General features: G+C 39.4%; 2 protein-coding genes across 11 annotated transcripts in view; one reads left to right on the top strand and one right to left on the bottom strand.

Annotated features, from left to right (window-relative positions):
* caskb (calcium/calmodulin-dependent serine protein kinase b) overlaps positions 1-24,673 on the bottom strand; it is a 71,185-nt gene that overhangs the window by 12,108 nt on the left and 34,404 nt on the right. For 4 of the 10 annotated variants that reach the window (XM_036570512.1, XM_036570514.1, XM_036570517.1 and 1 more), the window contains exons 6-14: positions 19,738-19,840; positions 18,559-18,737; positions 17,770-17,892; positions 16,697-16,780; positions 15,176-15,275; positions 11,059-11,076; positions 9,180-9,301; positions 6,533-6,691; positions 915-1,103 (exon numbers count right to left, since the gene is read on the bottom strand). In XM_036570512.1, the coding sequence (XP_036426405.1) occupies positions 915-1,103; positions 6,533-6,691; positions 9,180-9,301; positions 11,059-11,076; positions 15,176-15,275; positions 16,697-16,780; positions 17,770-17,892; positions 18,559-18,737; positions 19,738-19,840 (1,077 nt within the window). The remainder of the gene's footprint in view (positions 1-914; positions 1,104-6,532; positions 6,692-9,179; positions 9,302-11,058; positions 11,077-15,175; positions 15,276-16,696; positions 16,781-17,769; positions 17,893-18,558; positions 18,738-19,737; positions 19,841-24,673) is intronic. The other 6 variants (XM_036570513.1, XM_036570518.1, XM_036570521.1 and 3 more) reach the window with 3 other exon arrangements.
* On the top strand, positions 21,495-24,193 carry LOC118808101 (probable G-protein coupled receptor 34). Its single transcript, XM_036570523.1, has 2 exons — positions 21,495-21,733; positions 22,341-24,193. The coding sequence occupies exon 2, from the start codon at positions 22,360-22,362 to the stop codon at positions 23,563-23,565; it is 1,206 nt and encodes a 401-aa protein (XP_036426416.1). The 5' UTR covers positions 21,495-21,733; positions 22,341-22,359; the 3' UTR covers positions 23,566-24,193.

The following is a 24,673-nucleotide window of genomic DNA, read 5'->3' as shown; positions in this document are numbered from 1 at the left end:
ATTACAAAGAAAGCATAATTAGTCCTGTTTAATTTAATTTCGTGCAGTGGAGTATGTGAAATGTTTTTGTTAGTATTTTTTAAACGTGGCACAGTGAGTTATATTTTGTCCGTTCCAACCCATCAGATGCTAGAAAATTTGACATCATGACATATTGTGTATCAAAACATTGTATTTTTGCTATATCCCCTACCTCTAGTTTCATGATAATCTTTTTGTTAGGCATTGTAATGTGCCTGTTTTGAAATAACACTGAGCCTGTTTACACCTGGTCACTTCATGTGACTAGTATCTGGACTGCATCCGGATAAGATTTCAGCCACATGCTTTTACACTGAGTAGTCAAATGCATCTCCGGTAAGTGGGACTGAAATCCGATTGCTGTTTGAGACAGAATATGCAAATCCACTCGGCAACCAATTACCAATTTTTTAATCTGTTCAGCCTCTTTTGTCTTTTGTACAGTATTATCTGTCCATATTGCCATTTAGCATGTAATTTTTTCCGGCCCCCAACCATGTGCATCCTCCATTATTATCTTCCTCGCGGATACTGATCACTTGCCCAGTGGGGTACTGCATGGGGAGGAGTTTCAGTCGTATCGGGAGGGGTTTCGGTTGTTGAATGTGTCTAGGAGAGACAGATGAATTTACACTGTTATAACGTGGTTTGAATGCCTCTCAGACTACCTCCTGATGTGGTTTGAGTGATCAGATTGGTATCTCTTTTAAATGCATCTTGGGTGAGTTTACACTTGCTTTTGTATGTGCCTTGGCCTTATCCAGATATAATCCTGATATTCAAGATGCATGAAGTGTCCAGGTGTCAACAGGATCATTGTCTGTTATGAAACTGAAGCAAACAACAAACTCTTTACCGTATCTATGAGTGCGTGTGTGTGCGGCTATGTGTACCATAGGTTCATCTGTGTTCTTCTGGAACTGCACGAGACGAACGCGGGTGACATTCTCCAGGTCCATTTCGCCGTTAACACTCTCGGGCGAGTCTCCGTTGAGGTAAGGGGAGGTGGGTGGGGGCGTGACCCTCAGGGCTTCATCACTGTACACCTCGTGAGCCACCACATCATGTGTCTGCAGCAATGCCTGTTACAGAAACAGTACAAATCTTCACACATCACTATCATTACTAAAAACAATATCCCACTCTTTAACAGCTGCATAACAAAGGCAACCCAATACCTGCACAACAGAACACTATTGAACACAAGAACACTAACACAAAATATAATGCAGTATAGAACAAAGTACAATATTTTATGCAGGGTACACAAAAGTACACTGCATGACCAAAAGTTTGTGGATGCCTGCTAACCCAAAACTTCTTCCAAAATCAAGAGAATTAAAAAGGAGTTTGTCACTCCTTTCCTGCAGTAACAGCCTCTATACTTTAAGGGAGACTTTACAATAGATGTTGCAACATTGTTGTAAGGATTTGATTGCATTCAGCCACAAGACCATTAGTGAGGTCAGATACTGATGTTGGATGATTAGTTCTGGATCACAAACACCTCTCCAATTCATCCTGAAGGCACTGGATGGAGCGCCATTGCTCCAGAGAACAGTTTCACTGCTCCACAGCCTAGTTTTATACCCCTCTAGCTGACTTTTGGCATTGGGCTTGGTGATCTTAGGTTCATGTGTGGCTGTTTCAGTGCATCCTGTCCTATTGGTCAATACTTTTCCATGAAGATTATACAAGCTGTGTATGTATTTGAACTCCCGTGTCAGCAGCGCGTGCACCTTAAAGCAGTTGAAATCACAAAAAAAGGGACGTCCACAAACTTTTGGACAAGTAATGTTTGTAAAGTTCTCTTTCTTAGTCAGCGGTTTTGTAGTCTATAAGTTCTAATACCACTGATAATCAAATTAAACTTAAAAAAAATGCTTCAAACAATTGCTGCATAACTAATTATCAAGTATGACTGTGTTTATTCTTTCCACTTATCATTTCAGGGCTCCTGAGAGGCGTAACTACCTTAATTGTTGGCCCCATCATCAGAAGATCGCAAGTTCGATCCCCAGCGATGCCACAGTCATCAGTGGCCGGGATTCCAAGAGGGCACAAACGGCCTCACTTCCCCACTCTGTGGATATCCCTCCCTCTCTCCCACCACTTTTGTGAAATGCCAGCCAGTGCAGGCATCTATTAGCCGACATAACAGTTCTGAGCTGTGCAAAGACACTGCATTAGTGTACTAGTGTACTAGTGTCTGTACTGCAGCACACTATATTTGAAAATGAAACAAAGGATTAAAGTGTACAACTGTAAGTCAAGTGTATTTATATCGATTGGGTGAACCACAACAGAACAACAGAACTTCTTACATGTGAAAGTAATACAAAATGTTATGCTGATATGTTGCACATGACATCCTTCCAGCCAAGTGGTCAGCATTCTTTGAACTGTGATTTGTGGCAAAAATTACTATGTACCCCTCCTATCACAGATTATAGATCAGACAGGTGTGTCATTGCATGTTTATTCACTGGAGAAAATCTCAGTGAGTGCTGAGTAAGTGCAATTGACTACAGCAGAGGTCTGCACAGGACTGTATTTTTTCAGTCCCGCTCCCGCAAGATTTCATCCTGCATCTGCTCGCTCTGTAGAAAATCGGATTAATTCGTCTCGCCCCCTCCCGCAACTGAACTTAAGATTTTAGCCCGCTCACGCCCACACAGTTTCATCAAGGCAAACTGACATTCAATATCTGACAGTCTTTTCACAAACACATTATTTTCTGCTGAAATAACACCATCATCAGGCTCACTGTGAAGTAACTTTGCCAAACACGATTTATTTGCAGTAAACACAAAGCAGAAATTTAACCACAAAAGGGTTATTTTTGGTGTTTTGCCGGGCACAGCAGCTGTGGCTGTCGGCTGAAGGCTCCTCCATCTCTGTAAGCTCAGAAACTCACAAAATGTGTGTTGCTCACGTGATCAGTTGCTTCACAACTCCTCATAATGACTTCATTCATTTTAATTGTTTTAACGCTTATCATTTTATATTGTTTATATATACCGATCAGGCATAACATTATGACCACCTCCTTGTTTCTATGCTCATTGCCCATTTTATCAGCTCCACTAACACCTCAATGTCACTGCTGGTCCAATAGTCCAACAACCAAAAATATCCAGCCAACAGTGTCCTGTGACTACTGATCAAGGACTAGAGGGTGATCAACACAAACTGTGCAGCAGCAGATGAGCTATCATCTCCAACTTTACACCTACAAGGTGGACTGACAAGGTAGGAATGTCTAATAGAGTGGACAGTGAGTGGACACAGTGTTTAAAAACTCCAGCAGCACTGCTTCATCTGATCCACTTGTACCAGCACAATACACACTAACACACCACCACCATGTCAGTGTTACTGCAGTGCTGAGAATGATCCACCACCCAAATAGTACCTGCTCTGTGAGGGTCCATGGGGGTCCTGACCACTGAAGAACAGGGTAAAAGGGGGCTAACAAAGTATGCAGAGAAACAGATGGACTACAGTCTGTAATTGTAGAACTACAAAGTGCACCTATATAGTAAGTGGAGCTGATAAAATGGACAATGAGCATAAAAATAAGGAGGTGGTCATAATGTTATGCCTGATCTGTGTATATATATGATTTATACAACACTTAGTTCCGTCCACGCAAGCTAATTGGTTGAGAAGCGTTCTAACCGTGCTGTTATTTCGCCATAACATCACAGGTTTTTCACAAATAATGTATCACTCCGACAAGACGCCATTGCTAAGCAACGATTTTGACAGCAACAAGCTGCTTGTTAAGGAACTATAATTTGGCAGAAGGAATTGCTAACATTAAAACATATTAAATGACATGTTCACGGACCAATTTATTAATTTCTTACTTTATTTATTTAACTGTTGTATAAAAGCAATGGAACACTCGAGGTGGTGTGCTATCGAGTATTCGATAACACACTCCCTCTCATGTTCTATTGCTTAATTACTGATCATTCTACTTTATTTAGGCTATTCATTAATTTGCGAGATTTCTCTTCATGTGTGCCGGCAACACCGAGCATTAGTCCCGCGCCGCGAAATACTGCAGCGGATACCAAGGGAATCCGCAGGAGTGAAAACCTCTAGACTACAGCTATGCATTCACACTCCTGTAAAACCTACAGATATGAGCACTAGTCACAAAGCTACAAGGCTACTAATTTATACTTTAACCATTCTTACCAATTTCGTAACTACCTCACTTCACTCCAACATTTCAATATTACCCCTACACTCTGTTAGTTATTATTTTGTTGAACAGCAGGCTTGCAGTGTTTCAACTGCCTTCAATCCCTGTGAGCAAATTGCCTGAAGTATCATGATAAAATTAAGCAATATGCATACTTGAGTAGTTGTGCCTGGAGTTGGACCCAGTGCAGCAGTAGATGAGTAGGACACCTTGAATGTGGGTCAAAAATACTATTTGGGTCAGAGACTAAGCAGTCACTAAGACGATGGATGGGCAGCCAGCCACCGAGAACAAAACTCAGCTCCATGTCTCACTTAGGGTTATCAAAAACCACAAGAAGCTCTACCTTTCCTTCAGTAAACCAATCAAGACAATACACGTAATGCTAGAAAATCTTATGAATAACAAAAGGAAACTATGTATGGGATGGGAGATGGGACCTGTTACTAACAAAATGTTCCAATTAGGCAATATTTGCTCAGCCTGGACATACATGGTATCACATGCACACACATACACACTGATTAGAACCTTATAAGCTTGTCAGAAAATCACACACACTTACATACTATTCAGTCAAAAGGTGAGGTTAAAAAAGAAGTCTGATGTCTGTTGAGAGTTTGTTGTCCTTTCCTTCCTCCATCAGCTCATCCACAGCTATCCTGTGCTAATGCTCATTGCTCTTGTGTAATGCTTCACCTGAGGCTGTACTAGTCACCAACCTGTGGCCAGCCAGGATGTTCCTTCTTTTGACACCACCTCTCCACTGCCTCTCAATTCCTCCTGCTGTTCCTGCACCCATCCGTGATAAGGGAGTCATCCCTCCCACCTGCCCACTCTCCCGCCCTTCCTATCTCTGAATGACCTGCATTACCATGGTAACACCATCAGCCTGATCAGGTGTCCAATGGCTTAGCAGTGGCTGCAGATTGTCACTAAATTACTAGACTGCCCCATGTAAGCATGTGCACCTGTAAAAGCTGATAGTTGAGCTAAAATGTTAAATATTCATAAAAACAAACTTAAATTAATGAAATGCTTAATTAACTATTACATTAATTAAATTCTATTAGTCAATGTAAGAAAATAATTGAATAAAATTTCACCTTCTCAAGTAACATTCAATAACTGGCAGTTTGCATCATGATAGTGCACATTTGCAGCTGGTATAAGGAAGTGGGTAATTCTGCTGCCCCCCATGTGAGAGATTAGAGTTTGATTCCTGAATGCACACCACACCACTGAGAGCCCTCTGACTCCTAACACTACATTCAAATACCTCTGTAACATGATTAAACCTATATTTCTCTCTATTTTCAACCACTGACCTCTCTTAAAGACATATTTTAATGAAGAAAAATTATTAGCATCAGACTGATGGTTTAGATTTGACCAACAATTGAAGCAGATATGTGATGGCATAGTTCTAGTACTCCGGAAGAGCAGAATGTTCGGGATGCTGGGCTACAGAAGTAAAATGTTTGCTACTCCACTGGCAACTTTATCTCTGTGATATGTGTTCTTCTGTGTCTTATGCTGAAATTCTAAAGACTGGTTTTATAAAAGGCACTATATAAATTAAACTTTATTATTTGTAAATTAAACGTCATTATTTGATTCACAGTGACAGCTCTAAGATTAATATTATAGACCAAATCAGATATAAACATAAAGACTGACTATAATTACAGCTGGACATCATATTAGATTATATGGGGGCAGTCGTGGGCTGGAGGTTAGGGAACCAGCCTTGTGACCAGAAGGTCGCCGGTTCGATCCCCTGAGCCGACAGTACGTGACTGAAGTGCCCTTGAGCAAGGCACCCAACCCCCAACTGCTCCCCGGGCGCCATGGATAGGGCTGCCCACCGCTCCGGGCAAGTGCGCTCACTGCCCCCTAGTGTGTGTGTGTGTTCACTAGTGTGTATGTGGTGCTTCACTGCACGGATGGGTTAAATGCGGATGTCTAATTCCGATGTGTTCAGACACAGTTGGCTAAAGGTTCATTTCATTCATTCATTCATTCATATTTACGTTTTCTCCAGTTTTCCAGATTTAAAAGCAGGTAGAGCTGCTTTAAGTACTATTAATCCCAATTAGGGATCCTCTGTCACTGGAAACACTTGCAGCTAAAGCACTATTAGCCAGTGCTAGAATGTGAACTACAAAGGTATGTTGATGTGTTGATTGCTGTTTCTGGAATTATTACTCTGTAAAGAATTAGCTACAGATGATTAGAAGATGACAAGGTAGCTGGAACAATAATGCTTTTAGGATCTATCGTTATCTGTCTCACCATAAAGTGTGGCTGTGTGAGGATCCTCCTTAGCTCTTTAGCCTCCATGTTCTCTGGGTAACAGGAGATGGTCTCCAGCACCTCTTTGGCTCTCTGAACAGCATCACTGGGAGGATTCCTGATCTGCGGTGAAGACCTCGTGTTGATCTTATCATAAAGCTGCAACACACACATGCACAAATCAGTAAAACACTGGCAAAGCGTGACTACACTACAGAAAGTCGGAAGAGAAATGAACGTATACAATCCGCCAACGATTTGGGGCCTCAAAATCATTGTTTTTAAATGATCATCTATACTTTTTCCATTTAGTGTTAAATTTATTGTGTTTCATTTAAACAAAAAAAATGAAGTGTGTTCACAATTTTTCATTTTTAAAAGAAATGCAAACCTTTTTTGTTTTGGTTCCTGAAAAGTGTCTGAGTTCTGTCTGAAACCTTTATTTTATTTTATGTGTTTAATTAATAGGAACAATACATACTAATTACACCATTGTTTTATCATGAAAATGTGTAAGACTTAGTTAGCTGGCTAATTTTTAGGTACTGTCCCTAAAAATATTTTAGACATTTTACTTTTAGAAGTCAGAAAACCATCAGTGAAGACACATAATAATTAATCTAATCTAGACACAGAATACACACAGTACTGTGCAAAAGTCAGAGACCAGTTTCATTTGTTTAATTCCCAGTCAAAATGGCCATTTTACACAAATTACTCATTTTTCAGCATCAGGAAAAAAAACATATTGAACAGAAAATACCACAGAAGCCTCAAAGACTACATATGATGTGATTTCTCAATATTTAGTGTGTCCACCTTTTGCCTTCATTTCAGAGACTGTTTTTTGGGGAGATTTGCTTTCAGAAATCTGCAGGAATATTATATCTTATTATATCTTTAGGAAAATATATCTTTTTCTCAACAAGTGTGTCTTTAAAGACACAGTGATATATTTATGCACAAGGCTGCTGACAAACAAGTGGTCTCTCAATGGTGACAAAGACACAAGCATTTTTCTATATGACTCAGCGAGACCACTTCCTCCAAAGAGCTTCTTAGACTCCGTACAATTCATTCTGCATTCTTCTTAGTGCTGCTCTTGCGTTTTCAGTTTTTCTGAGAGTAACACTCACTTCAGCTCCATATAACTGCTGCAGAAGCGATATCAAAATGTTATCACAGTGTATCAACAGCTGCAGCGTCCACATTTTAGTTTCCGTGAAATGTCACAACAAATGGTGAGAATAATAAGTGGATGGAAGCAATTATACTTTAAACCAAGCTAAAATAATGTACTGGTGGAGTAGCCCTGTTTACTCCTGCAGCCGTCTGTGTCTTTGTACAACATGCCTACAATTTTTTAAATACCTGTATTACAAAATGAAAACAGAACTTGTATATGTAGCATGAATTTTAACAGACTTCTGTAGTTTTATTCCCAAACAAGGGAGCTTTCATTAACTGCTGGCAACAGCTGGCATGCAGTCTGCGCAAATGTCAGCGATCTCTGTAACATTATAAAAGGAAAGCAAAACTTTCATGTAGAAAAGTCTATTGGATAGACTTTGTCTTGCAGCACTAATTAACTAGCCTACCATTAACAGTTTAAGAAAACCAGCTTCATAAGAGTAGCAAACATTAGCTAGCTGGCTAGCTGTGTTAGCAATCGGCCAAAGAGCCTCATTCTTTTAGTTTCATTACAATTTTTGAAGCAATACTTCAGATAGCATCCACATTTCACCGCTCACTCAAAAACATGACTCCAGGCTTGTATCTTAGCATCATGGCATGACATTTTTGGTTTCCACTTTACACAGTTGTTTGTGATGAGAGAGCCATGCAATGTCTCTGATATAATGTGCATTATTACCTCATTGACTCATTGTGCACTACCCGTAGCATTAGCTTTTTAAAGACATGAATATGAAAAATCGCTGGTAAATGCGACACAGAAAGCTGCTATAAGTTACCCAAATAACAGTTTGGGACAATAGACACTGTAAGGAATGACTTCTAGCTAGCGTAGCTATATCTAACATGTTCCATGATGACATCTGTACTTGGAACTTTGGCAGGCAGTGGCAGAGGAAGTAGCTTTGAAGACATCGTGCAACAAGTAACACACAAGTACTCGAAATATTTCTTCAGGTGTTATCTTACCCATTTTGATCTGAGGTTTTCTAAAACCCAACATAAACAACACTCCCTGAAATGAGAGAGCCGAACTATTTCAAAAAGGAAATGTGTCATAATGCAGAGTGAAAGCAGTCCATAGGCTAAGCTGTTGCAGTTGACATGCATTTAGTGCTAACGCTTCCAACATCCATTTCCTTTCAGTCATCACATTTCAAAAGATTCCTCAGCTGTACCAAGATGACTGAACTGAATGAAAATTCTCATCCGTCATGTTAAATTGCAAACAGGTGATGTGCAAAAAAGATGAGTGTGTTATATTGTGGTTTATTTTCACAAAAGTAAGCAAGAGAGAAAGAGCAAAGTGAACACTGACTAGAAAGGGATTTTTTGAACACGCTTACGGTTAAAATGAAAAGCTCTAATGAGTGTACTATTGCAAGTTTTGGAGCTTCTCCAATTTGCCCTCTGCGGTTCTGTGCAAGAAGCTCATGCCTGTATATCTGCTTACATCGAGCAGCGTGTGTAGATGTTGGTCCTGGAAGACGCTGTGTAGGAAGTCCAAATCTTTCTCACTGCAGTCAGTCAGCGCATGAATCTCCTCTAGACTATCCAGCACCTGAGACACGGCTCCTACAAACACATGCAAACACACATTAGGGCAGAACACCAAAAGACACAAAAGCTGCCTTAAAAAAATTGAACTCAAAATTAATCACCCAGGATTCAACACAATCACAAAAAAAGGCAGACGAATTTATTTTTTAAATTCAAGGGTATTTATGTTGATTGGGTGAACCACATGCAGGTGACAAAGAAAGTACATGTACAAAGTACAACAGAGTTAGCACAATATATTAGAACTAGTATGAACAGTGGAGGGAAATTTAGACCCAACATTTATGAAATACTAGATAAACCTGACGGTTAAATCTTGAGAGAAATTAGGTTGACTGAAAGTGTAGTCTTCTGGGGCCAGATGTGCTTTCATAATGAGAATACATGTCTGGGGACAACTAGTTAAATTTTTGGTGTTGTATTGCAGCGCTAACAAGAGTACACCTCCACTAAAACTTGCCACCAAATTCCTCTAGATTATGGTCTGTTAACATCAGGAGTAATAAATAACAAAGCAGAACAAGGTTTTGTTAAAAAATACACTGTTTTATCCTTGCAAGAGATCATTTTTACTGGAAAAATGCGCTCTACACACAACATACATCTCCATGCATAACTGGAGGTTTCTGGGTGAACTTTTCAGCCATCCTAACTTGCATTATTTCTATGGGCTAATGATAGACTTGCTACTCATCAGGCAATGTTGACAAAAAAATTAAATTAAATTAAAGTACACCTTCTTGTATCTCATATCCATCCACACAGGTGCACTCTGTAGTTGTGTAAAGAACATAGTCTGTTTCTCTACATACTTTGTACTTTAGACAGTGCCCACTGAATGTCCATTCTACTAGACACTGTTAACCTGTTGGTCCACCCTGTAGATGTAAAGTCAGACACAATAGCTCATCTGTTGCTGCACAGTTTGTGTTAGTCATCCTCTAGTCCTTCATCAGTGGTCACCGGACACCTCCCACAGGACACTGTTGGCTGGATAATTCTAGTTGGTAGACAATTCTCAGTCCAGCAGTGGTCCTGTGGGGATCCTGTCTTGAAAAGCTGTCTTGAGTTGAGTAATCTAGCAGTAATGGCAACAAAGTTATCAAAGTTAATGGTAACAAAGTTATTAACATTAACTGCAATGCAGCTTTAGTTCAGACTTCCAACCATTACAAAGGAGCAAATAAACTATAGAAGTAACTATAACTGGCTCTGTCTGTAATTTGATGCAGACTAAAAGGCCTTAAGCTGACCACACATATCACACTCAGGCAAAATGTCCTGACAAACATCCCCCATCATGTGTTGACGCAGCAGAAACACACAGTTTAAGAAACATTGATTTAGAAAATTCATACTCAGTTGTTCCCAGACAATCGTATTACTTGATCACATGTAGCCCCACGAGACCAGTGAAACCGATTCCTTTCGATTCAAATAGTGGAATCAGATTGAAACAGGTAAAAAAAATAATAATAAATTACATGATTAATAATGTGCTCGACAAAAAAAATATACACAGAAAGGTCAGTGCACAGGAACAGACAGCTATCGCCTGAAATGACTGATATGAAACCAGGAACTGAAAATGTTAACATAATCACACATGCAGCTGGGTTAAGTGCTGGGCCTTAGCCCAGGGAAGCCAGGACATGGAAATAGCTTGGATGGAAAGGGGGTAAATGCACATATGGACAGGAATAATACAGTGAGAAAGTGACATAAAAAGAGGACGAAGACTGTGATGATGTCAGGCTCCGTGGGATACCTACTTTCTGCAGCAAGCAATCCTACAGGGAGGGCAGCATTAGAACAAATGACATACTGTGAGTTTGGACACAAGAGAGTAGAGAGAAACACACACAAATGAAGAGAGGAAAAAGAAAGAAACACCAGAGAAAGAGACAGAACTGTAAAGCCAAAGATCTCTATACAAACACATGATGCTGGCAAGCAGCCTACATTCTACAAGGGGCCAAAGCATAAAGCCCACTGCTATTAATCATTCTCAACACACATACATACACAGGCTATATAAAGTAATTTACCATTCTTGGACTTTTTCCATTAGTCACTGTTTTAAAGCAGTGGATGTAGCCAGGCTTTTTGACAACAGATAAAGACTCTTTAACATTAAAGTGAACACAAAGTTTTTTTCAGTTATCTATATTTATTGTGATTATTGAACAAAAAATAACCAACATGACACATAACATGATGACACATGTTAATCACCACTGGAACAGCCCCTTGAGTGTCCCCCATAAAACAGTACAAGTCTATCATAAAAAAAAATGAAGTATTACATTATAGATGTAAATCTGTCTAAAGCAGGGTGTTCTACAAACCTGAGTCACCATGCAAGAAAGGCACTTGTAACAGAGGTCTAGATTACTACAACAGCTTTCATGGCTGTAATGAGAGAGACTGTTGCCTGGGTGCTTTACCAGTCACAGCTTTATGGACTGGCAGAGAAAAAAAAACAAAAAAAAACACAGCCATAGTATGTCATAAGGCACGGGAGAGTCTCTAAAGTAAAGTTCTAATAAAGGTTATACGGTCTGATGAGACAAAAACTGAACCTGGCCATTATACTAAGAAGGGATATGGAAAATATGGAATATGGAAAATGTGGGCCAGTGCCAATATCCGATACTTTAAATGCACACACATCTGCTGTTGCTGATAGATTTGTACAAGGTAGAAACTGGGACTACACCTACTTGGATTAGTATTATGGAGAAAAATAACAGTTAGATTGCAGGGCAGTATAAGACTGCACAAGCAGTAAAATGCATAAAATTCAGGCATTTTACACAGTAGCCCAGTGTGAGATACACATGCCATCGATTATCAGTTTGAAATATCACTCAAATCTAAACATCCAAAAATTTTTTAAAACCAATTATCTGCTAGTATAGTCTGAGCAGTTTTACAAAGAGGAATGAGGGAAAACCTGCAGTGATAAGCAAGGCTGACAGAGACCTATCCACACAGGCTGAGTGCTGTAGTTGCTGCCGAAAGTGCCTCTACAAAAACAACTGTCCTGAAGGAGGTGAGTATTTTCAATTTTGTGGTTGGTATGCAATAAATGTAGATTACTTTGTAGAGATTTGTTTCCACTTTAACATTAAGAGTCTTTTTAATATTGATCAGTGTCAAAAAAAGACCATTCACATGAAAAAATAATGAGTAAATACTTTTTATAGGCACTGTATGTACATACACACACCTTCACAACATACTGAACTTGGACCCCTGACCACCCACATAACCCCACACATGTTCTCCATATGTGCAGTGGTCTTGTGACAACACCAACTTGTCAGTTGTCGGTTAATGCAATTTTTCTTCAATAAATAGTGCTGACTTCTACAAACAGAACTCAGCTCTGCACCATTCTGCTGGACTCTAAATCCTAAGCATTTATATTTCTCAGTGGGAAAAATGTGATTCTGGGTGATTACAATCTTGGCATCTGGTATGACCTCACAAAAAACACTACAGCACAGAAGATCGTAAGCAGTTTGAAAGAGCGGCTATCACTTTGTACCCTCTGCCTAATAATTTAGATAATGTACAGTGTCAGTAATTAACACTATGATGTTTTTTTTGAAACAGGGTCCATTTCAACTCTTTTAGGTGTTTTTTTTGAGCATTTGATTGATTAGGCCTTTATAATTTAGTGGTTTAGTTATGGTTCCGGTTCTGATTTTTTTTCCTACTTGGAAGGTGAAAATTATGCACTTTTGTGAAGTAACATACAACTGTTCTCCATCGTACAACAGCACACAGGCTAGCAAATAGACACAACTCAGCCAGTTGCATTTGTTCAGTTACAGACTTAATCTCCTGAATGGTATGGTTTCATGGTAAACGACAGTAAAATTCCTGACATTTAGTATTACCGTTTCAAATGCTTATCATCATTAAAACCATGGTTGATTAGCACGCTTTGAAAAATTCACATAAAAACTGTCCGGCATCAACCAAAGTAAGCAACAGTCTTCCAGATGCAGATATGCAGGCGCAGCCCGCAACGTGGATGTGTTTTGTGTCAGTGAAAACATGGCACGCGCTCTCAAGTGTGGTCGTAGTTTGTTTTTTATAAGAGTGCAGAGGAGAAACTTGATTGAATGTTCTGTCTACAGAACATGCAGACAGAAAATTGCTGCAAAAGTGGGCAAAACCTCAAATCTTGAGGTATTTTCGTGACCATCACCCTTTTATCACCCTCTTACTTGCTAATAGCTTGTCAATAATGTAAACTAAAGCTTTCGGTGTTACCTACTCTTGTACATGTTTTCCGTGGTGTAGAGGAGAATTGTGCTGTCTTGTTGAAAAGTCTTACCATAGCATGTATTCATAGGTTGCTCCATACATAAAACTTTAGGTAGAATGTTTTGACAACTTAACCCTCCTTAATAAAAAACACTACCAGAAGTAAAAATACAAGGCTGAAGTAAGCTTCTTATTCGCCAGCTTCTTGTTTGAAATTTTTGTTTGAAAAGTTTTGTGGCCAACATAACCCCACCCCCAGACTAAGGGACAAACGCATGACATTGAACAATTTAACCAGTTCCCATATCCTGTGGCAAAACCTGGCTTGAGCTGATTTCTAAAAGGCTAGTCGGTGTTTGGCTTAAGATCGGCTCAAGAGCCACTAGTACTGAACAATATATCATCTGCTACTTTCAGCACTGATGAGATAACAAAAACTTATATGGTTGCATCAGATTGTTCTGAAAGAACATTAAAAGTAAAAAAAAATAGAAAGTTTCCTTTCTAGAAATTTTGAGAGAAGTAGAACAGAACAAAAAAAAAAGTCCAATTAAAACAAGCTAAGACAGCTATGTTGAAACCTGTTTTAGCATAAACTACAAGCATTCATGAAGCAGGACTTTATTAATGTAAGCTTAAATATCATCTGATAAAAACATGCCATAATATTACGAAAACTGATTGTGTGACACGGAATTTTATCCATGTTGCACAGCACTAGACGCCACTGTAAATGGCAACATCCCTCTAACCCTCTGCCCCTTAGCAACATCAGGATGTGAAAGTTGGTCTTTCAGACAGGGAAGTGGTAGCTATTTCACAATATGTGGCAAGCTTTATCCTCACTGTAGGTTACTATAAACAGACTGTTCATGCAACTTCACCACAGGCAAAATACATAATGGAGTAAATGGTTTCAGCTTCTTACCCACTAAAAGTGAACGCTGCAGCCTAAGTCTGTTAGGTAGTCTTAACAATGGAGCACAGACAACGTGCCTAGTTGAGCTGGATTAGTTTAACCTGGAATGGTACTAACATCTAAGTGATGAGATTTCAATCCATTATGGGCCTGCAATGTCTATAGTTCTTACATGTCTAAATTATAAAATAATAAGAGTTAATGACCACCTGTTTGCCGTTGAACACGGAGCTCCTTCAGTAACAGTACAACTATTAAAATCTAACACACAGTAAAGTAATACTAAAGTCTGATTAACACAGATCTGCACCTTGATGTTACTGTTACTGAGCGTGCAAGCTGTCACAACACTGACATGTACATCAGGGTTATGTCATTTTAATCCAGGCTGTGGTAATTTAGTCAGTGATACTTTATCTTGTACGAATCGACCAGTCAAATTCCTTACAAATTAAAGTACAGCTCTTCGGCGAAACTAATCCAGCTTGAGTAGTCCTTCTCACATGTATGCTAAATGTGACATATGACTGACTCGTATTGTATTGACATTAAAAAACAATCCTGAGATGTGTAAATCACCTGAAAGGAACAATGCATATGTGGAACTAGGCTAATCAACGCACACTAAATATGCAAAATCAAACATAAGACTGGATCTCGCAGTAACAGAAGTAGGCATGAGGTCTTACCTGAGGATGTGGGGTCCTCTGTGAAATCGTGCAGCTCCTCTGGGGGGTCACCATAGAAAGAGTTGAATTTGTGGCTGGAGACAGCAGCCAGCACTGCCCCCTGCACCAAAAAAAAACAAACAAAAACAAAAATCAGCTCTACAACTTTTAATGATCTGACACAGACTATATTTGATAATAATAATAATAGTAATAATAAAAGCAATTATTATTATTATTATTAGTAGTAGTAGTAGTAGTAGGAGTAGTAGTAGCAGTAGTAGAGGTATTATATCAATAACATTTTGTTTTCGTCCAAAAGAAGGGGATACTTTTTAGGAGGGTCAAGAAGGATTGGGGCACCTAACTTGGACTGAAATATAAGTTGTTCTTTTTTATTTCAGAGGTAAAACAGGTTCAAGTAGAACATGCTTTGGTAATCTTCCCATATTCCCTTAGCAACATTAGCAAATTTGCAAAGCAATCACATAGACATTTGTCAAAATTCAACCAGAAGATTATTTTATACCATGAAAGCAACTTTTCTTTCCATCACTGGTGTTTTTTGATTGCTGAGTTGTGTGCATAAATCAAAAGATTCACTCCGATTATATAAATTTAGCATTTTATTTTAATCATCCTATTGATGGTAAAGTACCTCCTCCACACAGTGTGTTTAATTTAGTTGTAACACACACATGTAGTTGGTGTTACAACTAGCCTCCCGAAGCAGACAACAAGAGTTGCTCGCTAAATTAAAAATGAAATTAAAACATTTGTTAAAAAAATTGTTTTTTGGAACTTTTTATTTAATCAACTACCATAGATGTCCTGTAAATACATATTTCAATTCTATCATGTTTTCTGTTCAGCTCTGTGGTCCAAAATAAATATCTTTAATGCAGCCCCTTTTCACTGACATTGTTTATTCTGAAGCATAAATAAATTCCCACTCTCCTCTATTTATGTAAAAATGCTAAATAATGCATTCCTCAAGATGTTTTGTAGGATTTGAGCAATAATATTGGGAGGAAAAAAAAACTGAATTCTTATTAGCAGAGAAGCACCACTAAAACCTGTCATGTCTCAGTGTCTGACATTTCCACTACTGACGTGCCCCACATAAAACCAAAGTTCACCTTTGCCCAAGCTAAAAGATTATGAACATACTCATTCCTTCAGGTTTTAACGGATGCATGCTTGTTTTTCATTTGTCTCAATCGCCTAATGTCTGAGAATACAACCACGACCTGCTTTTATGTGGCTAACACCTAGACTCTGAAGCAGAACTAGACAGACTTTGACCTAAAATGGCTGATTGCTACCATGCTCTGCAACTCTGAGGTTCTTCGTTTTAACGGTTACCAAAAGTCAATCACTGTGATGATTTTCAGGTATCTACTTTAAAAGTCCATAAGTTTTTCAATTCACTTCTCTAGCTGGGTGATTCAAACCATGCATAAAGAAGTGGTCTGTAATCTGACCTCGTATATAAATTGCGAATCGGTATTTTGCGTAAAGTAAAAAAGCTAAACATTAAACCTTTAGCTTCCTCCTGGCGTTGAACTTCCTCAGCTGTTCCACTGTCTCAGGTAGGTGGATCTTGTAGGCATAGCGGTCCCTCTCCTTTACAATAATGATAAATACAAAATCTGTAAAGTCTAAATAAATACGACTGCACAAATGAAAAATCTTAGAGAAGAAAAATCAAAATTACATGATGTATATTCAAAAATGTAATCTCTATTAAGCTCTAATTAACGTAAAACATCACAAGTAGAGGTCTGCATTCCCACGGATTACCACAGGACCCATGGGACCCGCCATGATATCCTGTGGTGTGGAATTACTTTGCAGTCTTACACACGGGAGTGGGCGGGAAACCAGCCCACTGTAGGTGGGAGCAGACCAAAGCATAAAGAGAATCCCGCAAATTAATGAATAGCCTGAATAAAGTAGAACAATCACTAAATCATATATATAAACAGTATAAAATGAAAATTCATGATAATTCTAAATGATCATTCTAAAGAGCTGCAAAGCAACTGATCACATGAACAACACGCAAACTCTTGAAGCTTACAGAGATGGTGGAGCCTTCAGGCCAACGGCCCGTGCAGACCTCTAATCACACGTAACACACACACATAACACACATACACAAACACACATACATTTTATGAAAAATATGTGGATACCCCTCAAAATTATTGAGTTCAGGTGTTTCAGCCACACCCATTGCTAACATTGCTAAATCAAGCACATAGCCATGCAATCTTCATAGACAAACATTAGCAGCAGAATGGGTCATACTGAAGAGCTAAGTCACTCGGTAGCACTGTCATAGTCACCTCTGCCACATGTCAATTTGCGAAATTTCTGCCCCAGCCAACTATAAGTGCTATTACTGTAAAACGGTGGGGAGTTGGGGGGTCAAACTATATTAATAAACATAATTCTGGAATAGGATGTCTAACAAGCTCAAACAGGTGTGACAGTTGGGTGTCCACACACTTTTGGCCATATAACGTATATATTAGTATTCCCGTGTACGTTTATAGCTTATTTAGTCAGAAATGGTTGAGAGTGTGCACGTCTTTGTTTTGATATTTCACCTTAAGCCAGGGGTGATTGAGGGCCTCGTAGACAGTGATCCTTTCAGCAGGGTCCAACATCAGCATGCGGCGCACCAAGTCTTTAGCACTCTCAGAGATGTGGCTCCACTGTCGAGGGTTCATCTAATGCACATCGCACACACACAACTCCTTTTGAGACAACTGCATTGCCCCTATTACCGGGCTCTTGTCAATGTTAAGCCTTGCACTTATTTTCATTTTTTTTTTTGCATTTATTTTAAGTTTTTCCTTTTGGTTTTTATGCACCTGGTAAAGCTTGGATTTGGGCATGGAGCCCACTTTGAGGCTGCCAGTCGAAAATAAATAAAAAGCTGTACAACCAGGCAAAACCCATTAGACCTGCTCACTCTAAACAGATACAGCTCAATCTCTAATAGCAATAAAATGATTTCAATACAAATTGAAACTGAACTAAATCGGGCCATGTTGATTAACATTCTGTTAAAGTCAACTTGAATTGGTTAACGCATTATTATTCTGTACCACAAGGAAAATAGTATATTATTGATTGATAACATTTTCTCCATGCACAGGTGTATAATGTCATAGCCAAAAATCAAAATCAAAAGTTGTTTTAGAAGGATGGAAGATTCCAGGAAAACAAGAATTTGTCTTTTAAATATGATTAATCATGCTTAATATGATGAGGGAGATGAACTAACAAGGTAAAAAGGCCAGTTTATATTTCAGGTTGACTTTGAAAAGAAGTAAATCAAAGGTCTAGTTAACCTGCTCTAGTAAGATCTGCACGTTTTGTAAATAAACTACTACCTTGTATTTCCCTTTAATGATGCCCTCGAACAGGCGCTCCTTGGTACCGTAGAAGGGTAAGCAGCCACTGAGCAGGATGAAGAGAATAACTCCACATCCCCACACATCCACAGGTTTACCATACGGCTCCCTCTTCACCACCTCAGGAGCCATGAAGTGAGGAGTCCCCACCCGACCTATCCACAGAGAGAGAGAATGACTAAATCAAGTGAATTATGCTGGTTTGTCTACAGTCGTATTCAAATGTTTGGGGCCATATTGGCTGATTAGCCACCTTACTGCCAAGCTATTCTTACACAGTAGGTCACACTCGTTGTACTGTTCACAACAACACACTCACATAAATATCTACAGCTACACAGAATTATTGTTAGCGTTAAAAGCAATGTGAAAATACAAACACTCACTCTGCCAGCATACATGTTAGAAACATCAGAATTAGCTACACAGCTAACAACCAAACAACCATTACTCGAGCCACCCTCTAAACATGTTAGAAGAACACCAAGATAGAAGTCAAAAATGTTTTTTGTGTTGTCATGATGTCTCAATGCATGTATATATTGTACTGATTTATTTTATTGATATTTACTTGCTTCAACGCACCACACTCAGTTCACATTTTGTTGCAGCATAATATGACTGAAATCTAACAACTGTGGAAACTGACCGTTTAAATAATTGCAATCATCTGAAATAATTACAACAAGGCAATTATGTAATAATTGTGACAACATGCTGGTCAAATTACATGTTCTGTCAATTTTGTAACACATCCTCTACAGAGAACAACGTTCTGTATATTTTTTAATACACTATTACCGTTAATTTGTGATTTCTGAATTAAACATTGTGGGAAAAAAACTAGACATTGTGCATTAAAATATGTAGAAAAATGGCATATTTAAGTTTTTAGCTTGTAGAGGATATGTTAGCTTATTTTCACTTAGAAAACATGTAATTAGACTGGGGTGTCCAAACGTTTGCATACAACTGTATTTTGGTAATACAGACTCAAAGTGTGAGATGCCTTGAGACCACATTCTCATCTGAAGATGCAGACCACAAAGTTTATTTACACATCAGAGCACTTCAGTCTGCAGAACTCCCTCCCTCCCCAGACTACAAACACACGCAAAGACACAGAGACAGACACAGACAGACACAGACACCCACCTCCAGCCACCAGGCCAGACTCGCCCAGTTGAATGGCTACCCCAAAGCCACCCAGTTTGACAGGAGCGGAGTTTTCTTTTGATGCCAGGAGCACACAGTGAGGCTGCAGCAGAAAGGAAAGAAACAAGTAAAATGGATGAAATGTGATGCATTCACATACAACATGAGGCAAAACGTAACATTTCACTTTGTTTAAACATTTCACCCTCCTATTACACATCATGCATATCTGATATCCAGATCAAAACATAAAAGTCGTATGCAACAGTTTGTGCACGGCTGGCCAAATTACATGTTTCATTTATTTTCTGAAAGTGAAAATAAGAAACACATTTTTACATCAAACACACTATTTTTCACTTTTTAATGCACCATTGAATATAATAAATAAATAAATAAGAATACGTTCTTAATGAATACCTGGTTAAATTAAAGGTTAAACATTATGGAAAAATCTTAAATGTTTTATATTCTTTCTAATATGTTAAACTCTGCAAATAAACAGAAATTGTGCACTAATATTAGTGCATTAGTTACTTAACTTACTTTCACTTTGAAAATAATGGGTGTTCAAACTTTTGCTTCAACTGGTGGCTGCAACCAGCAATTATTTCTCTGAATAGTCTACCAACTACTCATTTGATTAATTGACTAATGGCAACCTCTAACCCCCATTACAGCACCAACATAACATCAAAGTTCATCAAAGTTCAATCAACAAGTCACAGACTAAGTTATGGTGCAAACAAACTATAAAAGCAGTCCTGTCATTGTGTACTGCAATCTGTCAGAATGATGAGATGTATCATATGAATAATATAAAGCCTTCTAGAGAGCTCCTGTTTTGTAACTATAGTGCAATTTGTTCTCATAAACCTAGTTGTCAATAACTTTGTTCTAAATGCAATCTTTAGCTTTCAGACATTAAAACCCACTAACCATCAATTAATCGATCAGACACTGGAATACAGGATTAAGTGCAATCAGCTAGAATCATCCTGTATTAGCACTTCTAAAAAAGAAACTTTCCAAAACTTGTGTACTAGCACATAGACAGAGACATTACAAAAAAAGTCAAAAGCAGCATTCAACAATCACATTCAGACTTGACACACAAAAGGTCCAGAGGAGCTAAACGCAATAGATATGCCCCGAGTGCCACAACAATGTTGTATAGATATATATAGTATAAGCAACACACACATTCACAGAAACTCCTGGTATGTATGTATACTTACTCATATTGGTAAGCACATATGTGGTAAGTACAGCTTGACCTTTGCTTTAAGATTGAGGGACGTTTAGATCTGAACCGACGCAACGTCTGACATTTTAACACTAACGAATGTAAGCATGACTAAGTTTGACTTAAGCACATCTTATTTCTTATTTTATCAGCCTTTTATTGTTAGTATTTTAGCATGTAAAAAAAAATCATGCTTCACTATTTTCTTATTAAGACCAGAGTGCTGTGTATAACCTTCACAAGCTTTTCAACTGCTGTTCAAAATGTGACCACTTTTTTTTTTTTTGTTCGTGGTTGTCTTCATCTGCATTTTTCCCCCCTTCCTCTATGAGTGAGACAACACAGCAGCACTCTCAGACAGAGAGAAGGAAGGACAACCAGCAGAAGAGTGCAAGACAAAGACAGACCGAGAGAAAGAGAAAGATTGAGAAAGACAGAAAGAGACACAGAAAGACAAAGAGAGAGAAAGAAAAAGAGAAAGAAAGAGAGAGAGAGAGAGAGAGAGAGAGAAAGAGAGAGAGAGAGAGAGAGAGAGAGAGAGAGAGAAAGAGAGAGAGAGAGAGAGAGAGAGAGAGAGAGAGATCGATCTGTCACATACAGCTCCAATCCCAGAACCTTGACAAGAGGAGAAAAGAATCTTTGGAATACTTGGAAATAAATTGATTAGAAGCAAAACTGCCCGGAAAAAGACTGACAGGCAAGCACACACACAGACGCAAAGGGAAACAACTGCTGTTTCTGCCATGAAGGGTAAGTGACACATAATTATAAATATGTTATATGTAATAATTATAAATGTGGGAGAGGAATGGTGCATCCTTAGTTGAGAGCATGAACACAAAATCTTTAAACAAGGCAAAACAAAAAGCATGTGAAGTCTCTTACTTGTCAGCAGAAACAAGCAACGCACCATGATTGTAAAATTGCTGGTTTGCTCTTTCTTAGTACAGCATTGGGGCCATTCATAAACACATAATATCTGATTCTACATATGGATTTAATAAAGCAAAGTTCCAAATGAAGTACTCGCCAACCTTCCCCAAACACATGAATTTTTGAATCGTTCAGCAAAGTTAAATGATCCAATATAAATATATATTTCAAATGGAAAACTGGAAGGAGGAGAGTGGAATGGCTGGGAAGAGACGAAGCATGTGAACATGCAGTGCAAGTGTGTATGCTACTGGGAATCTGGGATTTATGCCTAGGCATAGTTTATGGTCCTCTGCACTGGTGTCTGGATGAGAACCTGCTATGGGAGAGCCAGTATTTTCTTTTGCTTTCTCCTTCATTAGGGCAAAAAATTCTCATTCGACAAAGCCATAAATTGAAACGATTTCTCTCCTTTCTCCTACAGGGCTGAAAAAATAAGCTGCATGATTACTTCTATATATGAATCCACGATTCCAAAAAGGGAAGGTAACACATACGGAATGACCAACTCTGACTTCACTAGTGTACTCTCAAACATGTCTTTCATTCTGCCTATGGCCTCAGAAATCAACCAATCATGTTCTTTAGAGGAAGAATCCCTGCAAGTGCCTTTTGCCGTCTTATACTCCCTCCTCTTCCTGTTTGGCCTGTTGGGTAACATTCTAGCCCTGTGGGTCTTCTTCTTCCTGCACTCGCGCCACAACTCTGTCCGGGTCTTCCTCATCAACGTAGCCCTGGCTGACCTCGTACTGGTGGCCTGCCTACCTTTTCGCATCCTCTACCACACGCTGGGCAACCACTGGCCACTGGGCCCACGCATGTGCAAGGTGGTGGGCAACCTCTTCTACATGAACATGTATGTGAGCATCACACTGCTTGGCCTCATCAGCCTAGACCGCTACATAAAGATACAAGGGGTGCGGGTAGCCTGCTGCCGGCGCTGGCTGAAGGGCAGCAACTGGAGCATAGCAGTGTGTGGATTTTTGTGGGCAGTGTCTCTGGTGGCTGTGGTGCCCATGATCGCTCTGGCTGAGGGCAACGAGGAGCAGGGAAAGTGCTTCCAGTATAAGACACGCACAAAGGCCCGGGGCAAGGCCTACTTCAACCTCCTCCTGGTGGCCGTCTTCTGGATGGTGTTCTTGCTACTGGTGGTTTCATACGGGCGGATCGCCTGGCGCCTACTGCGGGCATCTCGTGACAAACCAGACCTGCCCAATGCTATGCGCTATAGCCGTACAGCTAAGAAGTCCTTTGTGGTGCTGTTTCTGTTCACCATCTGCTTCGTGCCCTACCATTCCTTCAGGGGTTTCTACATCCAGTCCCAGCTTAGCGAGACATCCTGCGAAACACGCCGCCTCGTAGATCGAACCAATGAGGTCATGCTTCTTTTTTCCGCACTCAACAGCTGCCTAGACCCAGTCATGTACTTCATGCTCTCAGGCTCGGTGCGCAAGGCCACAGTCAAAGCCGTGTCCCGGGTATTCCGTGTGAGGCATGACACCGCCGCTGTCATCAACAGTTCTACCACGGAGTTACGCAAGACATCTGTGTCTCAGGCCTCCACCACTGTGCTGGCTACACCCCGCGGAAGCATCGGGCTCATCACCACCATCCGCTCCCAATCCCTCCATCCGAAAGACATGAAGTGAGGTTGCTCCCGGTAATCAAAGGGCCAGCGTCTCTGACCAGACATCCTCAGCATGAAGGAAATAGCAAAGAAATGATTATGCTTCACTGGGATTTTGTAATATCTTGTGATCAGATGGATGGTGGAGGGAGATGTTTCCTCGGAAATAAGACATCTGTTCTCTAGTAAGACATTTGTTCTAAAAAAAAAAAAATAAATTAAAAAGCTGAAAATTTATTGAATGAGTGTTTATCCAGTTCATCATGAAGAAGGAAGTCAGCGACAGCTGTGGACACTTGCCAAAGCTAATAAGTAACCTAATGCAGTGAGAACGCAGCAGATCAGAGATCATGACTCTCACAGATCAAAATGACTATTGTATACTATAAGGAACATTATTGATTTTTTTGGGGGACATTTCCATTTCCACATAATCAAGGATGCGGTCCATCAAAATGTCAATTACAACATGGATAGTTCCAGTTAATTCTAAAATACTTGATATATGCATTCCTATTAGTGGACAAATGAACTGAATCCTGTACTAATGCACCAGAAGTGTTACTTCTATGGACAGGTACTCATAATACTGATAGTTGGCGCCAGGTATAAGCCTGTATATACATTAAATGGCCTAAAACTGCATTAAACATACCCTACATAAGAACCTGGTTTTGTTTAAACTAAGGGGCTGACAACTATAATAAGTTCATGATTATATGACCAAAAACTAAAAAGCTGATGAAATGACTGGAGTGTAACGATGGGCAACTGAAAGTTCTGCATTCCGAAGTTCTATTTACCAGTCATTAATAGTCCAAGTAAAAATGAATCATGACTGTGACCAGCTTTGGCTCAATATATGCCAGTGGCTCTCAAAAGCTGTCAGCATCCACCACAACCTTCTCTGTATTTGCACACCCATGTGTGATTTTCTTGCACCGTTGTGCATCACACTTTCTCTCAGACTTATTGCTTACAGCCATTTGGTTAAGGTGTAGTACACTGCTATAGTTGTGCTACCAACCTCTTGAAAAACTGGTAATGGACACCACTATATTTAGCTGCATGCTTACTTTTTTTTTTACTAAGTTTGTGTAGCAGAACCAATTGCCAATATGACCTGCTGT

Source organism: Colossoma macropomum, unplaced genomic scaffold (genome assembly GCF_904425465.1).
Source record: "Colossoma macropomum unplaced genomic scaffold, Colossoma_macropomum, whole genome shotgun sequence".
Lineage (NCBI taxonomy): Eukaryota > Metazoa > Chordata > Actinopteri > Characiformes > Serrasalmidae > Colossoma > Colossoma macropomum.
This window is presented reverse-complemented; position numbering and strand designations above follow the sequence as displayed.